This window comes from Hypanus sabinus, unplaced genomic scaffold (genome assembly GCF_030144855.1).
Source record: "Hypanus sabinus isolate sHypSab1 unplaced genomic scaffold, sHypSab1.hap1 scaffold_80, whole genome shotgun sequence".
Lineage (NCBI taxonomy): Eukaryota > Metazoa > Chordata > Chondrichthyes > Myliobatiformes > Dasyatidae > Hypanus > Hypanus sabinus.
Genome location: NW_026781651.1, coordinates 19,899 through 39,891, shown reverse-complemented (window position 1 = coordinate 39,891; position 19,993 = coordinate 19,899). Strand labels below are relative to the sequence as shown.

The following is a 19,993-nucleotide window of genomic DNA, read 5'->3' as shown; positions in this document are numbered from 1 at the left end:
TTGGGAAAACCTTTGACAAAATTTATTTCAAGGCTTTAAAAAACTGTGGAACAGAGCTCTATGCTCAACAAATACAACAAAGGCAATAAACACTTCCATCAATACCGACATTGACTTTTTTTAATGAAAATATCTTAGTCCCATTTCACTCAGTAAAATTTACAAAGATAAGTAAGAACAGAAATGACAAGTTTAGAAAAGACTACTTACACTCAAACCCACCTAGATTAACACTTCCTTGGACAGAAGGAGGAAGAGGAATAACGCACATGAGAAAAAATAATCACATTAGACCATAAGACAAAGGAGCAGAGTCGGCCATTCAGCCCATCGAGTCTGCTACACAATTTCATCATGAGTGGATCCAATCTGCCCTTCAGTCCCATTCCCCCACCTTCTCACTATCACCTTGGATGCCCTGACTACTCAGATACCTATCAATCTCTGCATTAAACACACCCAATGACTTGGCCTCCACTGCTGCCCGTGGCAACAAATTCCACAGATCCATCACCCTCTGACAAAAAAAAATTCTCTGATTCTCTGTTCTGAATGGGTGTCCTGCAAACCACAAGTCATGCCCTCTTGTACTAGACTCCGCCTGTCACTCTCGAAATTGCATTCAGCAATGGGGATGCATTCAGCCTGCAGCTTATTGAAACTTTCTCCCCAATGTGATCCCGGTCGTGTGTTACAAGGTTAGATTATTGAATGAATCCCTTCCCATATTCACAACAGGTGAATGGCCCCTCCCCAGTGGAACATAATGATGCAGCTTTGGTGGAGACGGTTGAGAGAATCTCTCCCCAAAGTCTGAGCAGACGTGGTGTGAACTCACTGGTGTTCTAATAGATGAGATGATCGTGTGAAAGCCTTCCCACATTCACAGGTCGACGGCCTTTCCCCAGTGGATCTCACCGGTGTGCCAGCAGATCAGATGACTGAGTGAATCCCTTCTCACTATCTGAGAGGGTGAAATCCCTCTCTGCAGTGTGAACTGACTGGTGTGTCACTAGGTGAGATGATGTGGTGAATCTCTTCCCACAGTCTGAGCAGGTGAATGGCCTCTTCCCAGTGTGAACTCGCTGGTGTGTCTGTAGGTTGGATGACTGAGTGAATGACTTTCCACAGACTGAGCAGGTGAATAGCTTCTCCCCAGTGTGAACTGACTGGTGTCTCCGTAGGTGAGATGCCTGAGTGAATCCCTTCCCACAGTCTGAGCAGGTGAACAGCCTCTCCCCAGTGTGAACTCGCTGGTGACTCTGTAGGTTGAATGATCGAGTGAATCCTTTCCCACAGTCTGGGCAGGTGAACAGCTTCTCCCCAGTGTGAACTTGCTGGTGTCTCTGTAGGTTAGATGACTGAGTGAATCTCTTCCCACAGACTGAACAGATGAAATCCCTCACTGCAGTGTGAACTGACTGGTGAGTCACCAGGTGAGATGATGTGGTGAATCTCTTCCCACAGTCTGAGCAGGTGAATGGCCGCTCCCCAGTGTGAACTAACTGGTGTGCTTGTAGGCTACCTAACTGTGTGAATCCCTTTCCACAGTCTGAGCAAATGAACGGCTTCTCCCCAGTGTGAACTCGCTGGTGTGTCTGTAGGTTGGATGACTGAGTAAATGTCTTCCCACAGAATGAGCAGGTGAATGGCTTCTCCCCAGTGTGAACTGACTGGTGTCTCTGTAGGTGAGATGCCTGACTGAATCCCTTCCCACAGTCTGAGCAAGTGAACAGCCACTCCCCAGTGTGAACTCGCTGGTGACTCTGTAGGTTGAATGATCGAGTGAATCCTTTCCCACAGTCTGAGCAGGTGAACAGCTTCTCCCCAGTGTGAACTTGCTGGTGTCTCTGTAGGTTAGATGACCGAGTGAATGTCTTCCCACAGACTGAGCAGGTGAAATCTCTCACTGCAGTGTGAACTGACTGGTGAATCAGTAGGTGAGATGATGTGGTGAATCCCTTCCCACAGTATGAGCAGGTGAATGGCCTCTCCCCAGTGTGAACTCTCTGATGTACCTTCAGTTCAGATGACTGAGTGAATCCCTTCCCACAGTCCGAACAGGTAAACGGCCGCTCCCCGGGGAGACCTCGCTTGTGAGCCATTAGGACAGATGACCGAGTGAATCCTTACACCACAAATTCAGCAGAGGACCAGCCTCTGCCCAGTGTGAACTGACCGGAGTGTCCACACACAGCACAGGTGAATGGCCTTGCCAGTGTAAACTTGCTGATATACATTCAGTTGAAATGACCGACTGAATCCATTCCCACTGTCTGAGCAGGTGAATGGTTTCCCCCCTGATTAGAATGATGGACATGCCAGTCGTTCAGATGATCGAGTGAATCCCTCCCCACAGTCTGAGCAGGAAGGATGATCGAGTGAATCCCTTGATCCATTTCTTAAATATCTGGACTGAGACAGCAAAACTGTATTCCAGATTTCAGTAGACAAATTTCTTGTCATTTGTAACCTGTAAAAAGATTTTAAAAATCCATCAGTGGGTGTAGAACAGGCATGGGCAAACTGCGGACCGTTAAGCTTTTTAATCCGGCCTGCAGAACTTGATGAAATTATATTAATAACCTTGTTAACGTTTTTTTCCCCACAATTCTGGCGTTTTCCCAATAGATGACGCACTCTATATACATTTGTGGTGACCCATTTCCTGGCACATCCGAACCGGCTCACAATTAGCCAGCGTTCCGGCTAAGGGAGATAGCCTGCGGAGATTTGCGAGCACAGATCTTTGGAGCCTCTGCGCCACGGGGAGCAGGTTGAGGGAGGCTTAAAAGTGAGGTTGGGGATTTCGAATGAAGTTTTTTTTCTTCGACTGCAGTTACCGACTCCGTGTCGTAATTTTAGCGCTGCATGTAGCACACCGCTACACATTGACCTTTGTTGAGGTGCAGCGTATTACTCCACATTTGCGCTTTACTCTTTGTTCGGCTCGACCTATTTGTGTGAACAGGCGTTCAGCGTCATGAACATCAACAAAGCCAGCCACAGATCCAAGTTAACTGACCAACACCTCAGATCCATCCTGAGAATCGCCACAACAAAACTAAATCCAGACTTTGATGCGCTGGCTGAAAAGGGAGACCAACAACACTGTTCCCAATGAAATTAAAAATAAGTTTCTTCATTGTGTTATGTAAAAAATGCATTTGAAAATATTTTTTTCAATAATCCTTACATGTTACATGTCATTTCTGTTAAGTGATGGACATGAGTAGTGCGCAGGTGCACGTACGTTCTCAAAATAAAAAATGCGCTCCAGATCAAATAACGCGCTCCGCATACTGGCGCGCTGTCACTGTTCTGTCTTTGTGCTGGTCGTTGTTAAGTTTTGGCACAGGAGACAGTTGAATAAGAAGGAGCAGGACAAGTAGACCTGCATCTCCTACCGTTTTTGAAATAAAGACAGTCAGGAGGAGAGTGATGATGATAATATCTTGAAGGATAACAGAATTTTCAGTGCTTTAAAATAATAATTTACTATTAAAAAAGGCTGTATTTTATTCATTTAATTTTCAGTGTTTTAAAAGTCATTTCAATAAATAGCTAAATACCATGGGACTTCAAAGACAGATATTTTGTTGTAATGCATTTGTTCATTTTCAATTGAAATTAAAGCACATGTTTTCTACATATTCCATGATATTTTATTTTCTCTTATGAGGTGTATTACCAAAACACTCCATCCATCTGCTCCTGGTCCGGCCCCCCTGTCAAATTTTAGAACCCTTTGTGGCCCACAAGTCAAAAAGTTTGCCCACCCCTGGTGTAGAACAACATTTCTGATGAGATCACTTGAGTTGTGAAGGTGTGATCTGACATCACACTGTTACAGTGAGGTTCAACCCAAGTTGGATGGAGAATTCATCTTCTAACTGGGCACAGTGCTGGTATCTGGAATGAGCATTGAACGCTCTGATTTTCTTCCTGTCTCTATAAGAATGGGGCATTTTTGCCATCTCCAATCTGTGACCTGGCTCAGTTTGACTCTCTCCATTGGTATTATTCCCTGTTCCCACTGAGCTGCATGGGTGCCTGGCCCCACAGTAACTGAAACACTCTCACACAAATAGCCGGCAGTGCATTCCACACACCCACCACTCTCTGTGTAAAAAACTTACCTCTGACATCCCCTCGGTATCTATTTCCAAGCACCTTAAAACTATGTCCTCTCGTGTTAGCCATTTCAGACCTGGGGGAAAAAAATACTCTGGCTATCCACACGATCAATGCCCCTCATCATCTTATACACCTGAAAATGGCTCGAAACATAAACAAGGAAAGAGTACACTGGTTTGAGGATTTCTTAGAAGTACACAACAGTATGAGGGTATAGATAGGATAAATGCAAGCAGCTTTTTCCACTGAGGTTGTGTGGGATGACAACCAGAGGTCATGGGTAAGTGGGGAAGGTGAAAATTTAATGGGAACATGTGGAAAAGCTCTTCACTGGTCATGACAGTGTGGAATGAGATGAATATAAGTAGTGAAAATCAGCTCAGTTTCACCAGTTAAAGGAAGTTTGGATGGGACCCTGGGTGGTAGGAGTATGGAGGGTGATGGTCCCGGTGCAGGTATTTGCATTAGACCGCTTAAATGTTTTTTGGCATTGTCTAGATGGGCCAAATATCCTGTTTCTGGACTGAACTTCTCCATGTTTCTGTGACAGAGATGCTGGCCAAACTTGTTTGGAAGGGAAAAGGAAGGAGTGACAACGGAGCAGCAATGGCTGGAGATTCTGGAGCAATTCGGGAGCTGAGTGATCGATACATCCCAAAGAAGTGGAAGCATTGGAAAGGCAGGAGGACATATCCGTGACTGAAATGAGAAGCCAAAGCCAACATAAAAGCCAAAGAGTGGGCAAACAAAAGAGCAAAGACTATTGGGGAGCTTTTAGAAACCAACAGCAGACAACTTTAAAAAAAAGCCACATGAGCTCAGGGTGTGGAGTCCTGATATTGTCATCATTAATGGGTCCGGGTAGCACCCAACAGTCTGAGGCATTTGGAGGAACAAAATATCCGGGGCCTCAATATCTCTTGAAAAGCAAGGTTCCCTGCATCTGTAACTTTTCAACTTTTATTTTGGCAGGCACATACAAACCCTACACCCTCAAAATTTTACTTCTGAAGGCCTTCCACTTACAAGAACTGTGTTGCCAGGAATGAGCCTGTTCCAAACCACACTTGTCAGATGCTTTTGATACCATCAAAATTGACCTCTCTCCAATTTAGAATCTCAACCCATGGTCCAGACCCCTCTTTTTCCATATTTACTTTGAATTTCATGGCATTATGATCACAAATTCTGTCACCAGCCCTGGATCATTTCCTAACAGCTTATTGTACACTTCTATATCAGAAATTCCACATACTGATTAAGGGCACATTTGACAAACTTTACCCCATCTAGTCCTTTTACAGTATGGGAGTCCAGTCTATATATGTAAAGTTAGAATCACTTACTGAATCAACCTTTGTTTATTGGCATGGTCTGCAATCTCTCTACAATGTTGTTCCTCTAAATCCCTCAGATTGTTGGGAGCAACCAAATTCCAATAATGGCTCCAGTATCATAATTCCCTGTCCTGAGCTCATCTGGCTTTCCTACGATGCTTCTTGCATTGCGATAAACACAGCTCAGCACATTCATCACACCATGCTCAACCATTTGATTGCTGACTCTATCTGAGGTCTGAACAACATCTGACTGGTGTCAAGAAAACAAACTCTCCCTCACTGTCACAAAAACAAAGGAGCTGATTGTGGATTACAGGAGGAATGGAGACAGGCTAACCCCTGTTGACATCAATCGATCTGGGTTTAAGAAGGTGAACAGCTTTAAATTTGTCAGCATAAACATCACCAAGGATCTCACATCGTCTGTACATACTGGCTGTGTTGTGAAAAGAGCACAGCAGCACCTCTTTCACCTCAGATGGTTGAAGAAGTTGGGGACGGGGACCCAAAATCCTAAGGACGTTCTACAGGGACACAATTGAGAGCATGCTGACTGGCTGCATCACTGCCTGGTATGGGAACTGTGCTTCCATTAATCGCAGGAAACTGCAGAGAGTGGTGCAGACACCCCAGCGCATCTGTAGATGTGAACTTTCCACTATTCAGGACATTTACAGGGACAAGTGTGTCAAAAGGCCCAAAGGATATTGGGGACCAAATTCACCACAACCACAAACTGTTCCTGCTGCTACCATCCAGGAAACGGTACCACAGCAAAAGGACCAACAGGTTCTGGGTCATCATCTTCTACTAGGCCATCAAACTGATTAATTCATGCTGATACAATTGCATTTCAATGTTATACTGACTGTCCTATGTACAAACTATCTATTTTAAGTTACTATTAATTACACATTGCACATTTTGGTGAAGATGTAATGTAAAGATTTCTACTCCTCGTGTGCAGCAAGGATGTATCGAATAAAGTCAATTCAATTCAATTCACCCTCTCAACTATCTGTTCTGTCATTCTGGCTCCCATTTCCCCAGCAACTTATTTTAACCACATCACACTCTTCACCCACACTAGCACTAGCAAGCCTTACCACTAGGATTTCAGTCCCCTCCTGTTCTGTTCCCCTAACTAATGAATTCACTATCACCCCTTTGACTTTTCTCTGTCAGGTAATCTACCCTCCCCACCCCAACAGTTTCTAAAGTGTTCCATCTGTTGTTGTGTGGGATAACAACAAGAGTTCTCTGTGATGGCTATTTAACTTTATTCCACTTCCCTGTACAAATGCAAAAGGACATCCTTGCTCATGTACTCAATTCCCCTTGTAATAAAGGCCAACATTCCATTTGCCCTCTTCACTGCCTGTTGCACTTGCTCATTCACCTTCATTGACTGACAAACTAGGACTTCTAGGTCTCTTTGCATTTCTCCCTTACCTAACTCTACACCGTTCAGACAATACTCTGCCCTCTTGTTCCTGCTTCCAAACTGGATAACTTCACATTTATTCACATTGAATGACATCTGCCAAGTATCTGCCCACTCACACAGTCTATCCAAGTCTCCCTGTATTCTCCTAACGTCCTCTTCGCATGTCACACTGCCACCCAGTTTAGTATCATCACCAAACTTGCTGATATAGTTTTCAATGCCCTCATCTAAATCGTTGACATAAATCGTAAAGAGCTGTGGTCCCAATAGAGAGCCCTGTGGTACCCCACTAGTCACCACCAGCCAGTCCGAGAAACACACATTCACTGCTACTCTTTGCTTTCTATCTGCCAACCAGTTTTCTATCCATGTTGAAACCCTGCCCCCAATGCCATGAGCTCTGATTTTACTCACCAATCTCCTATGTGGCACCTTATCGAATGCCTTCTGAAAATCTAGGTACACAACATCCACTGGCTTACCCTCGTCTAACATCCTTGTTACACCCTCAAAAAACTCCAACAGATTAGTCAAGCATGATTTGCCCTTGGTAAATCCATGCTGGCTCAGCCTAATCCTATCACTGCCATCAAGATGTGCCACTATTTCGTCCTTAATAATGGAGTCAAGCATCTTCCCCACGACTGACGTTAGGCTAACAGGGCGATAGTTCTCCGTTTTCTCCTTCCCTCCCTTCTTGAAAAGTGGGATAACATTAGCCACTCTCCAATCTTCAGGAACTGATCCTGAATCTAAGGAACATTGGAAAATGATTACCAATGCATCCGCAATTTCCTGAGCCACCTCTTTTAGAACCCGCAGATGCAGACCATCTGGACCTGGGGATTTATTAGCCTTCAGTCCTACCAGTCTACTCATCACAGTTTCTTTCCTAATGTCAATCTGTCTCAATTCCTCTGATATCTTATGACCCTGGCCCATGCATACATCTGGGAGATTGCCTGTGTCCTCCCTGGTGAAAGATCTAAAGTATGCATTAAATTCTGTTGCTATTTCCCTGTTTCCCATAACAATTTCTCCCAATTCATTCTTCAATACACACAGGTAACACCAGTTTCTATATTGGACATAAATATTTCCCCTGAACCCTCCTGAGGAATTGAGGATATATAAAACAAAACCTATGTAACCTATGTAACCTCTGGCTAAAAGAATAATTGGGACTGAATAGGAATATTTGAACCGAAGTAAACACTGTCTTCAGTGGTTAGCTCAGCCAGGCTCATTGCCAGTTCTCTGTGGCTTGCAGAGAGACACACTGAGAGCTGATAACATTGTATACTGTACCGTTGTTAGTTGATACCATTATACATTCTACCCTCATTTGAGTAAGGGGCAGAGGACTCACTGATAAGGACAGGAATGAACATCTGTTTGTAATTAAGTCAGGGCTTTGCAAAGGGAATAAGGACTGGACAGTACATCCATCCATAATTAAAACCTCAATATAACAAACTCTGTTATCTAAGTAATTAAGATTTGCACCAACACACTTGGTGGGCATACCAGTTCAAATAACATCTTGAAATAGTGATGCATGGCGTGTACTATGTATAAATATACGGCTGTAACCTAAGTCAGTCGACTTGTCAGATAGTGGCAGTGCTTACGTGCCTTCCCTTTGACAACTGGGGCTCAAAGTCCTGCAGGAGAATGTGCAATAAACTGTGGTGTCAATAAGAAGCTTGTCTCTCGAGTTTTATTCAGATTCAGCTTTAACATTTGGCATCACAAACAGGATCTCTATCTACAGAGCACTGAGCAGACGGGCTGAGTAAGCAGCTGAACCACTCTGGGGACTGTGGGGACTGACCGGGAGCCCAATAGGTATTTTACATTTGTCGCTCACTGTTAGTTCCTTTGGATGTATGGTGCTTTGCCCAAGGCTGATCACATACCTTGACAGGATCGGGAAAAAAATCTGTCGGGAGACTAGTATAAGGTAGGCAAAATTTTTACTAAGTGGGCAGGAGGCAGTATTGGATAAAGTTTATTAAGTGGCCAGGAGACGGTACTGGGTGAACTTTACTAAGTGGGCAGGAAGCAGACATGTCAGGTAAATTCATCAATTGAGCAGGAGGTGCCTGCCGGGTAAATTTATCTGATTGTTAATTGAGCAGGAGGCTTTGTGCCTGATAAATTACTTAGAGATAATCGGTTAATTGCAGTCGATTGATACGAGTGTGCCAGGAGCAGCCCGACACAATTTTGTGTGAGAGTTTTCCAGACAAGGAAAAAGATTTTCAAATGTTTAGTGCAGCACTGAGTAAGAAATTGGGGAACAAAATGTGGCCTCGGACGGAGGGGGGTGGGGGAGCCTGGGTTATTACCTCATGAGAACAAGCAGTAAATCTGATATGGAAAAAGAACTGAGGAAAGAAGTGGAAATCATTGAAAAGGGAATGGAAGGAAAAGGCAGATGTAAAATGAAACTTTGCCAGCTACGCCACTGACGGCCTACTGGCTTCAGAATTGGACTTTGAGGCGAAAGGTCTTGAGTTCGAATCCAGCCGACTCCCTTGCACACTTTCATCCGCGCTGGGTTACAGCTGGTGATCTCTTAAACAAAACAACTCACCCAGCAGAAGGCAATGGCAAACTACTGCTGTAACTTGCCTTGTACATGATTTCCCAACACCGCACAGCGGTGTGGAAGGAAATCCTCGGCTAACTGGAAAAAGTTCCGGATGTGACATACGTTTAAAGTGGAACAGTATATTATCAGCAAGCTGGAGGAATAATGGAATGGGATAGAGGTATGTACTGCAGAAGGAATGCCAAAGGTTGGGAGCCGCTAAAAGCGGAGCGTGAATGGGTGGATGTGATTTGTGGCCTGCTACGGCAGTTTCACAGGAGACCAAGCCTTTAAACTGGAGGGACAAATACCCATTATTAATGACTTACTGCTCCAATGCTTACCAACTAAGTTAGCCAACATTATTAATACAAATAATATGGATTGGCCTGACAATGACCGAAATCGAATGTGACGAGCTTCGACATATTTTTGGGACCCGACTTTCGAATCCCGATCAACCCCGGAGGGAACTAATATTCTCCTGTTTGATTCTTACTAAGAGAGAGAGGGGCGGAACTATTTGACTATGCAGCATGTTTACACTTTTTCACAGCTTGTGTTTATATAGCTCACTGTTTGTTTTATTTAAGCAAGGATAGTCACGAACACAGTCAGCCGGAGAGAAAGAAAGAAGATGGAAAGTTCGAAACAAAGGGCCTAGTGGCCAAAGGCCACTGTTTGGACTCTCCTGTGCCCACAAGGTGGGTTGATTACTGATCCAGCGTGTACTGAATGTGTGATTGTCACTTTGTTTGATCCATAGGAGTGGATCTGTTGGCTTGGGAGTATCCTGTGAAGACCACTTGTGCTAACCCTTGCCTGGGTGTGGTAATTCACTTGAAGAGGTACCCTTGTGACCAATCACTGCTGGTGATAATTCGTATAATCCATCTGGGGATGTTGTTGGAGTATCTCGCGGCTACCATTTTTGTTAACCCTTAGCCGGATTCGGGTGTGTTATGTGGTAAACACTTGTGAGAAGGGATATTCTGTGGAAATCACTGTCAGTAATACTTTGTGTGTTGGATCTGGATTGGGAGTACCTTGTGGAATCTACCTGTGTGTCAACCCTTGCTTGTGTGGTAGTTCCTTCTGAAGACAGTACGCCTGTGATAAGCTGCTTCTGGCGATAATTTGTATGTAGATTTAGAACGACAACGGATAGAACCTACAGCGACTGTTAACCTGTCATTTATTCCATGGCTGAACTGAACTTTTATAGTTCACCATCTCAAGACTTTAAGCTTGGTATTCCCTGAGCTCAAAGGTTTGGGAGTTATATTTACACGTATGTGTACTCATAACACTTTTTAACTTTTGATTATTTTGCTTAATTTGTTATAAGTAGATACGAATAAAGTGAGTGGTTTTAACATCAAAAACAGACTCCAGGTGTGGTCTATAGCTGCTGGTTCATTTAAACTGATATGGGTACGTAATGGTGCTGCTCGTGTTTATGTCTTTAAGAGGGCTCACCCCAGCACCCGGGGGCCCCCATGTTAACACCTTTCTGTCTCTCTGTCACACCTATGCCAAGCAGGTAGAACCAGGGGCCTGCTGGATTTGTGCTGAAATTCCTCGGTATGGTAAAAGTATGATTCAAATGTCAGTAATCCTGCTCAACTAGAGTGAGGAACTATCTGCCTGGGCTTTTTCAAATAACACCCGGGGAAGAGAGTGAGGAACTGTGCTCCAGTCTGTGATGACCGTGGCTGTCAGTGTTTTGAGGGATGGTGTCTCAGGGCCCCACCAAGCGGAACTTCCTACACTGGGAAACATGCATCCTGGCCATATCTGCAGGAGCCCAGCAGCCGAGAGGAATAACTGAGACTGAGCGATTTTTGATTATAGTTTTTCTCTCCTATGGAGTAGCCAGAAATTCATGAGGGATAATCAATTTGGCTATAAGAACTTCAGGAGCTGGCCACAATGCTGCAGGGGCCCTGTGACAGAAACACAGGCCCAAGTAACAGAAACATCCATTGAAATGATTGCAATCTGGCAAACAGTCGTACAGAATCGTACGACTTTAGATTTTATCCTAGCTGAGAAAGGGGGAACCTGTGCTATTATTGACACAGAATGCAGCACCTATATCCCTGATGAGTCTACTAACGTTACATCCCTCTCCAAGCACACTGTCAAGGAGACTGACAGCATCAAGAAAGTAGGGCAGGTTTTACACGGGTTCACCGAAGGGTTGAAATGGTGATCTTCAAAGGCCTGTAAGGTAATATGTGGGGCATAGTCCTAATCCTATGTCCTAAAAGTTGTACATATCATTGTTATAATTACTGATGTATGTTGTTTTTCCCCACTGAGAAGTCAAAGCTGTACTCAGTTGCTTTCTCTGTAAAAAAGTTACTGCTTTGTTGATCATGTAATGATCTAAAGAAGGGAATGATAAAGTATGTAAAAGGGTTAACACTTTGTTAAACTATAACAGCCTGTTTTTCTGAAAGAAACTTCTGATGATCAACAGATGTACTAAGCCATGCTGAGCCATATTTCTTTTTGAGGGTAGCGAGCTACGGTTTCAGGATGCTTATCTCCTTGTGCACTCATGTGTAGAGATAGGACAGCGTCAGTCTGTTCTGTGTGTGTGAGCCATTATGACTATTTTGTAATTTGTCTTTAGGGGCTGTCATAGTAAATAACTTTGGCTCCATCCAGTCTTGTGTGGGGGAGTATCTGGACAGATAAATCTATTGTGTAAGGGGAATTGGTGGATAGGGTGGGAGCATTCACAGTCTGTTCCTGTCTGAGTGACTAACTGAGTACGCCCCGGGTGCTTGGAACAAAGAGTTTGTACCGTACGGTCTCTGAGTGACTTTATCTGGATTCAACTTCCACTGAATGGGAGTGGTTTTAAAGGGCTGGGCTGCTGGAAGCACATCACCAGACCGGGACTGATTGCAACTGGGTCTGACAGAAGCATAACTGGTTCTTCTGGGGACATTCAGTCTCACTCCAGCTATTTCCTACCTTCCCTTGTACAGGTATGTAATGTCCAAAGGACATGTTTTTGAGTAAATGAGACTCACCAAACTTTCTCCTGACTGAATCACTGGGAAATCCGAGTCTCTTGATGCAGAGTTGTTCTCTCCAGTTGCTGTTCTCAGTCCTCAGGCCAATTCACTTGTTGCTGTTCCCTCGTCTTCAGCTGTGGTTTGCTTCCAGTTGGGGTTTTTCTTCAAATAAACTTCTCACCGCAGGTCTAACTTTAACCAGAGAGATAATGAAGTATGTTAACATTAAAAAGGAGAACCAAACATTTCTGCTCAATGTTACTAAGAACAAAACTCACTGAAATTTAAACATTGAAGGCAGATATAATGATCGCAGTGAACAATCTTTTATTGTCCCTCACACATCACAAAACGATATGGGACAAGGAGGAGCCATCATACAGTCAGGAACAGAATTATGTGATTTGATCCATCTGGTCTGCCCCACCATTTAACCATGGCTGATTTTTATTCCAACACCATATTCCTGCCTTCCTCCTGTAACCCTGAGCTACTCACCAATCATGAATATATTACTTTGTGTCATAAATATACAAAATGGCAGCCTCAACCAACCTCTGCAGCAACAAATTCCACAGATCAGACATCTTTTAGCCAAAAAATTCTTCTCATCTCAGTTTTAAAGGGAAGCATCTTTTTTCAGAGACCGTGCTGTCAGATCACAGACTCTACTTCTGATGGAAACATCCTCTCCATGTCCACTGTATCCAGGCTTTTCAGCATTCTGTGGGTTTACTTATCCATACATCCCTCCCACAACTCCCCAATGTCCCTCTGAACTCCATTGAGCACAGGTCCAGAACCATCAAATGCTCCTCATACATAACAATAATTATTCCTGAGATTATTTTTGGAAACCATGTTTACAAGCAGCAATTGTACTGAACACATTTCCAGGAATAAGAGATAAATTGATACTGCGATAATTTACAGAGTAAGTTGAGATTTCTCTATTGTTCTACTAGCACAGAATGAGCCATTTCCATTTCCAGGTTAATTTCAGGAAATATAAACCATTCCAAGGTAAATGCAATAAAAAGAAACTAGAATTATCAGAAATTCTCAGCAGGTAAGGAACAGCTTTGGGAGAGGAACAAACTTTACAATTCAGGGTAATAATGTTTTGTCAGAATGACCAAGCATTTTCAGTTTTTATTGCAGATCTCCAGCAACTTGAGATTCTGCCTGATTTCCACCGAGTGACAGACAGATGACAGTGAGAGGGGGATTTCGAAGCATAGTTTGAACACCAGTCTCAGGGTCTATTTCTACTGTTGTAAACACGGAACAGCCCATTTACTCACAGCCTCTCCCTGTGAGGATGGAATGGGAACTCATCCTCTCCTCAGACTGGCAGTCATTGCTTCCAAAGGAACTCCAGAAAGAAACATCTGATCCCAGACGAGAAATACTCGATCAACACCTCACAAGCCCAAGCAGCTCGATCCCCGGGTCCACTTTCCCTGGATCAAAAACTATGATCTCCCAGGACCCAACCTCACAGAGTCACACAGCTTAATCTGCCACTCACCGACCCTGAGAGTCTCACACATTGTCCCCACATCTCACACTGGGTAGTGCAATCCAGGATTTCCCCACAACCAATGTCCAGCTGCTCGAAGAAGGACATCCATCCAGCCCCTTCTGTAGAAGCACTGAGCAAAGTCAAAGCCAAAACACCAGCAGTTCCATTTCCCTGGAATGCTGATCACAGGATTAGAGCCCAAGCACCAACTCTCCCAGAACTCTTTGCTGACTGTAATATGATGAAGTGTGTCAGGCAGTCACAGTTCACAAAATAGGACTCCACACCAATGCACAACAGAACTGGCACCTGATGAGCCTCTGGCTTTCCAGCTGACAAAAACTGATTCTGGAAACAACTCAGCAAGGCCGAAGGTGTAAAAGAATACTTCACAATGAAGCCAAGAATGATTGCCGATATATATCACTAAAGAGGTGTGACACAGGGTGGACCAAGGTTGACCCAGATAGTTGATGCATGTCACTGAAGTTGGTGGGAGAGAGACTGGACAGAGGTTGAACAAGATGGGCAGGGAATGAGCAGATGGAATGAGGTGGAGAAGAAATCAAGGACGATCAATTATGGTTCTCCAGCAATACACAGATACTGAATTAATAGTACTCACTACTGTATAAAGGATCTTAAAATGACAAAGTTAGAACAAACAAGAAGAATTTTGCCATATATACTTTGAACCCTCACCAAATTGTTATCAACACACCATATAAAGTTTCCCATTCAGACACTTCATGCTTTTCATGGTAACTGTTCTGCCCGTGACTGTGAGGAACAGCAGAGACCTTTGGACCCAGATCAGCACATCACAGAAACCATTCTCACACTGGACTTTCCAGTCCCTCAGGAAAGCAGGTAGTGAAATCAAAGATCCCCACAACCTGGCACATTCTCCTTCCTCACCCACCGCAGTCCGGGAGAAGACACCAGCCAAAAAGCTCAAAGACAAATGCGAGGAGGCTCAGGAAGTGAGACAAGTTGGGGGAAGTTAACGGGACTCAGTGGCCAACATCAGATTCCCCAACACAACATGGAGGAAGGACCACCTCACATCCGGGGACTCTGACCACACACCACATGATCTTGAGTCACAAACCAGAGGGCGGGGTAGATCTGTGTTAAACAGCCTCATGTGACCTGTTGGTGGGTCTCCCATTTCAACTCTGTGGAAATAAACTGCCTGGGCTCCTGGATTGGATCGTTCAATGCAGATTTAGTGACATCTACATATTTTTGAAGAGCCCAGATAATAGGAAAATAATTGAGTAATTGGCCCTCAGTTCAGCACTCACGGCTAACATTGGATCTCCCCACTCGGGATCGGTCTGAATACTCACTGATGGGAAAACGATATCTTCGGCCCGCAGACTGTGATCTGATCCCTGGCTTCCTGACCCAGGAGGGGAGGACCCTTTCCCAATCCCGCAGACGATCCGCTTCAGCACTGAGCAGAAAGGAAAACAGCACCCAACCGGAGACAGTGAGCATGCGCGAAGAGTTAGTTACATCTGTGGATAAATGGGAGGGGCAAACAGGATCACGTGACTGGTGGGGTCCCCCCCCCCCCCAGGCAGAGAGTTCAGCTACCCACCACTTCTGTGGAAAGAGACAAACTTGCCGCTCAGATCTCCTCTCACCTTAAATGTATTAGACATTTCAACCCCCAGGAAAAATATATTATCTGTCCACACAGATTCATAATCAGGTTTATTATCACTGGCGTGTGGTGTAAACTTTGTTAATTTTGCAGCAGCATTTCAATGCAAGACATAATATAGAAGAAAAAGAAAACACAAAATAAAATAATAAGAATTACAGTATATGTATATCTGGGACCATTGCTCATCGTGATTGTTATAAATGACTTGGATGAGGAAGTGAAGCGATGTGTTAGTAAATTTGCTGATGACACAAAGGTTGGAGGTGTTGCGGATAGTGTGGAGGGCTGTCAGAGGTCACAGTAGGATACCGAAAGGATGCAAAACTGGGCTGAGAAGTTGCAAATGGATTTCAATCTGGATAAGTTTGAAGTTGTTCAATTTATTAGGTCAAATATGATGGCAGAATATAGCATTAATGGTAAGCCTCTTCACAGTGTGGAGGATCAGCGGGATCTTGGGGTCTGAGTCCAGAGGACACTCAAACCTACTATGCAGGTTGACTCCGTGGTTAAGACGACAAACGGTGCATTGACCTTTATTAATCGTGGGATTGAGTTTAGGAGCCGAGAGGTTTTGTTGCAGCTATATAGGACCCTGGTCACACTCCACTGTGCTCAATTCTGGTCACCTCACTACAGGAAGAATGTGGAAACCTTAGAAAGGGTGCAGAGGCACGTTACAAGGATGTTGCCTGGATTGGGGAGCATACCTTATGAGAATAGGTTGAGTGAACTCGGCCTTTTCTCCTTGGAGCGACAGAGGATGAGAGGTGACCTGATAGAAGTATATAAGTTTATGAGAGGAATTGATCATGTGGATAGTCAGAGGCCTTTTCCCAGCGCTGAATTGGTTACCACAAGAGGGCACAGGTTTAAGTTGCTGGGGAGTACGTACAGAGGAGATATCAGGGGTGAGTTTTTTTTTTGCCAGAGATTGGTGGGGAGTGGTGTAATGGGCTGCCGGCAATGTTTATGGAAGTGGGCATAATAGGGTCTTTTCGGAGATTTTTGGATAGGAACCTGGCGGCACTGGAGAAAAACTAACTTAGAAAAATAGAGGGCAATGGGTAACTATAGTAATTTCTAAGGTAGGGACATGTCAGCACGACTTTGTGGGCCAAAGGGCCTGTACTGTTCTGTAGGGTTTCTATTGTTCTATGAATAAATTAAAAATCATGCAAAAAGCAGAAATATTATATATTTATATTGAGGTCGTGTTCAAGGGTTCAATGCCCATTTGGCTATCAGATGGCAGAGGGGAAGAAACTGTTCCTGTATCACTCAGTGTGTGCCTTCAGGCTTCTGTACCTCTCTCTCTCTTTGATGGTAACTTTGAGAAAAGGGCAGCCCTGGGTGCTGGAGTTCGTTAATAATGGACGCTGCCTTTCTGAGACACTGCTTCTAATCCTTTGGTAATCTTATAAACGTCTATTCAGTCTCACACCAGCCGGCACGGCTCCAGAGAAAACAACTCAAGTTTGTCCAACCTCTCGTTATAGCTCAGGCCCTCTATTCCAGGCAGTGTCCTGGTAAACCTCTTCTGCGCCCTCTCCAAAGCCCCGACATGCTTCAGAGAACGAGAGCGACCACAAATGTATGAAACACTCCAGATGTGGCCTAATTAATCTTATAAAGCTGCAACACAACTTCCAGACTTTTGAACACAATGATAAAGAGAACCACACCATTTGCCTTCTTAATCTGTGCAGATCAATCTGTGCGGTCGCTTTCAGGGAGCGATGATCTCGGACTCCAAGATCCCTCTGATCATCAACACTATTCAGGGTCTTGCATTTAACAGTGTACTGTCTCTTTACATTCCACCGACCGAGCTGCGAAGATGATCATCACTAATCAAATCTCACTGAGATTTCTCAGGACCTGTTGAATTTATTGCCAAGTGCACAAGCAGGGGAAGGTACAGGTACAGAGAAACACTGACTTGTAGCAGCATCACAGACAAGTATATTCAGATAACACACGGAACACAAATTATACGATTCTCTGTCAGTAACAGTATAGAAATATGTTTACGTCATCCTGCTAATAGGACCAGAACAACAGGGGCTGAGCGGCGGCTCATCTCAGAGACCTTGTGAGACCTTCACACCGAACCGACCCCGGCAGATTCTGTGAAGGAAGCGAGGCGAGGCCGCCAGTCCGGGAAAGTTCATCCCCTCCCCCTTCAGGTTTCACCGATCACCTTCTGTTTCTCTCTCCCTTCCCCACCCCCACCTTTTATTCTCCAGTCCTGCCGAAGGGTTTCGGCCGGTTATGTCGACTGTACTCTTCTCCTAGATGCTGCCCGGCCTGCTGAGTTCCTCCAGCATTTTGTGCGCGTTGCTCGCATTTCCAGCAACTGCAGATTTTCTTTGTTTGAGTTCAGGAAAGTTAACTCACTACCCAACGTCAGAACTCCCCGATCGGAACCGGCTTCTATACTCACCGAAGGAAAATTGTTGGTGCTGCCCCGCAGAGAATAATCCGTCTCCGGCTCCCCGTCCAAGGGGGCGAGAACCCACTCCCCATCCCGATCTCACCACCGACCCGGTTTCACAAAGAACGAAAGAACAGCACTGCCAAGCCCGGGAATGTGAGCATGCGCAATGTGCTAATTCCGTCATCCGGCGGTGGGCGGGGCCTCGGAAACAAACCCGAAGATGCTTCCGATCTGCGGTAAAACGGGATCACGTGACGAGTGGAGGGTCTCTCAAGTCACCCGTTGACTGTTCCTCGCCCTTCACACCCTGCCCTTCCCACCGCCGCATTTCCCACATTATTTTATTATTTCCCTATATTATTTCCAAATTTAAACCAGATACGTATTTAGTTTTTCCCACCATATCTTCCCCGGTCCCGTTCCCTCCAGCCCCAAGTCACAGAGCGCTCAGAGTTAGAGTTTCGATTCCCATCCCAGTCAGAAACTGAACTCAGACCCAAACCGGAAGTGTGCAGGTTTCATTTAAATCAGTCTATGTCAGTAAACACTAATTTCTATTCACATTCCTCCGGCCTCACTGATCAGGAACACTGAATCATTAAGTGAGAAACAGCAGCAGGAGGCCATTCAGCCCTTCTAACCATCAACAAAATGGCGACTGCTCTCCCTTCTTAGCCACAAACTTCTGCCCGATCCTCTTTTCCTCGATTCCCCTCGGTCTCCACACATCTGCTTTTCTCTGTTTTATGTGAGGACGATCACTGAGTCTTCACCACCCTCTGTGGTGCGGATTTACAAACATTCACCACCCTCAGAGTGGAGACATTTCCCCTCATCTCAGTCCCGGACAGTCCATCCCTGTTTCAGAGACTGGGATCCCTGGTTCAACCGGTAATGATGTTGTGCATTTCAATGTGTTCACCTTTCAGTCCTCGCTTCTCTAAATGAAAGGGTTATCACATTTGATCGTTCTTCATATGATGACCCCACCACTCCAGGGATTAGTCTGGTGCAGCTTCATTGCACGCTTTATAACAAATACTCTCTAACCTCTCTGTTCATCCTCTGTGGAATTAATTTCCATCTTCTGCAGCACCGTGTTGGTCCAACCACTTACTTCCCACCCTTGTCACTATTTCCACCATCCCACCTCCCCCCTCACCTGGATCCACCTCTCACTCCCCGGCTCTTGCCTCATCCCCACCCCTCTCCTCTTTTCTCTGACTATTTCCCGTCTACTCTCAGTCCAGAGGGAGGGTCTCGGCCCGAAATGTTGACGGTCCATTTCCCTCCACAGATGCTGCCCGACCCACTAAGTTCCTCAGGCAGCGTCTTTGTATCCTGGTAAACTGACAGCCTGACAATGTGGACCATGGATACCCCTTCCTCTAAAAGTCATCGAATCACTCAGACGGCTAATCGCTGACAGGAATTATATTTGTTGGTCATTACATTCCAGCTGGATGGAGTTGATGGGGAGTTCGGCGTGTCCCCGTGAAACAGCCGAACGGCCGAGCTCTCTGCACTGTCCCTCCGGCTCCGGCCAGTGGTGGCGCTGTGGGGACCACCGGCCAGTGTCTTGAGCAGAGGGAGACGCGCAGGCGCGCTGCCGACACTAAGCCTCGCAACTCCGAGCGGCGGTGAGCCGGGGCCGATGTCGGGTTTGTGTAAATCGGGGGCCGGTAGCAGTGAGAAAGGGCCTGGCCCAAGCTCTGTCGGGTGGCTGTGGGCTCCAGGCACTCCTCAGCCCCGGTTTTAACTTTGCGACCGAGCCCGGGCTGTGGGATCAATTCCTTGTGGT

At 45.2% G+C, this 19,993-nt stretch overlaps 1 protein-coding gene across 4 annotated transcripts; it reads right to left on the bottom strand.

Moving 5' to 3' along the window:
• On the bottom strand, positions 1–18,336 carry LOC132390189 (zinc finger protein 235-like). Of its 4 annotated transcripts, XM_059962799.1 has the most exons (5): positions 18,199–18,328; positions 15,430–15,600; positions 12,568–12,744; positions 4,140–4,210; positions 1–2,473 (listed from the first exon to the last, which is right to left on the bottom strand). In XM_059962799.1, exon 5 carries the CDS (start codon positions 2,103–2,105, stop codon positions 915–917), a length of 1,191 nt encoding a protein of 396 aa, XP_059818782.1. In that variant the 5' UTR covers positions 2,106–2,473; positions 4,140–4,210; positions 12,568–12,744; positions 15,430–15,600; positions 18,199–18,328; the 3' UTR covers positions 1–914. The 4 variants fall into 4 exon arrangements, with proteins under 4 accessions (XP_059818782.1, XP_059818783.1, XP_059818786.1 ...); XM_059962800.1 differs by lacking the exon at positions 15,430–15,600 and having other exon boundaries at positions 18,199–18,336; XM_059962803.1 differs by lacking the exon at positions 4,140–4,210.
• Between the last annotated feature and the right edge of the window lie 1,657 nt (positions 18,337–19,993).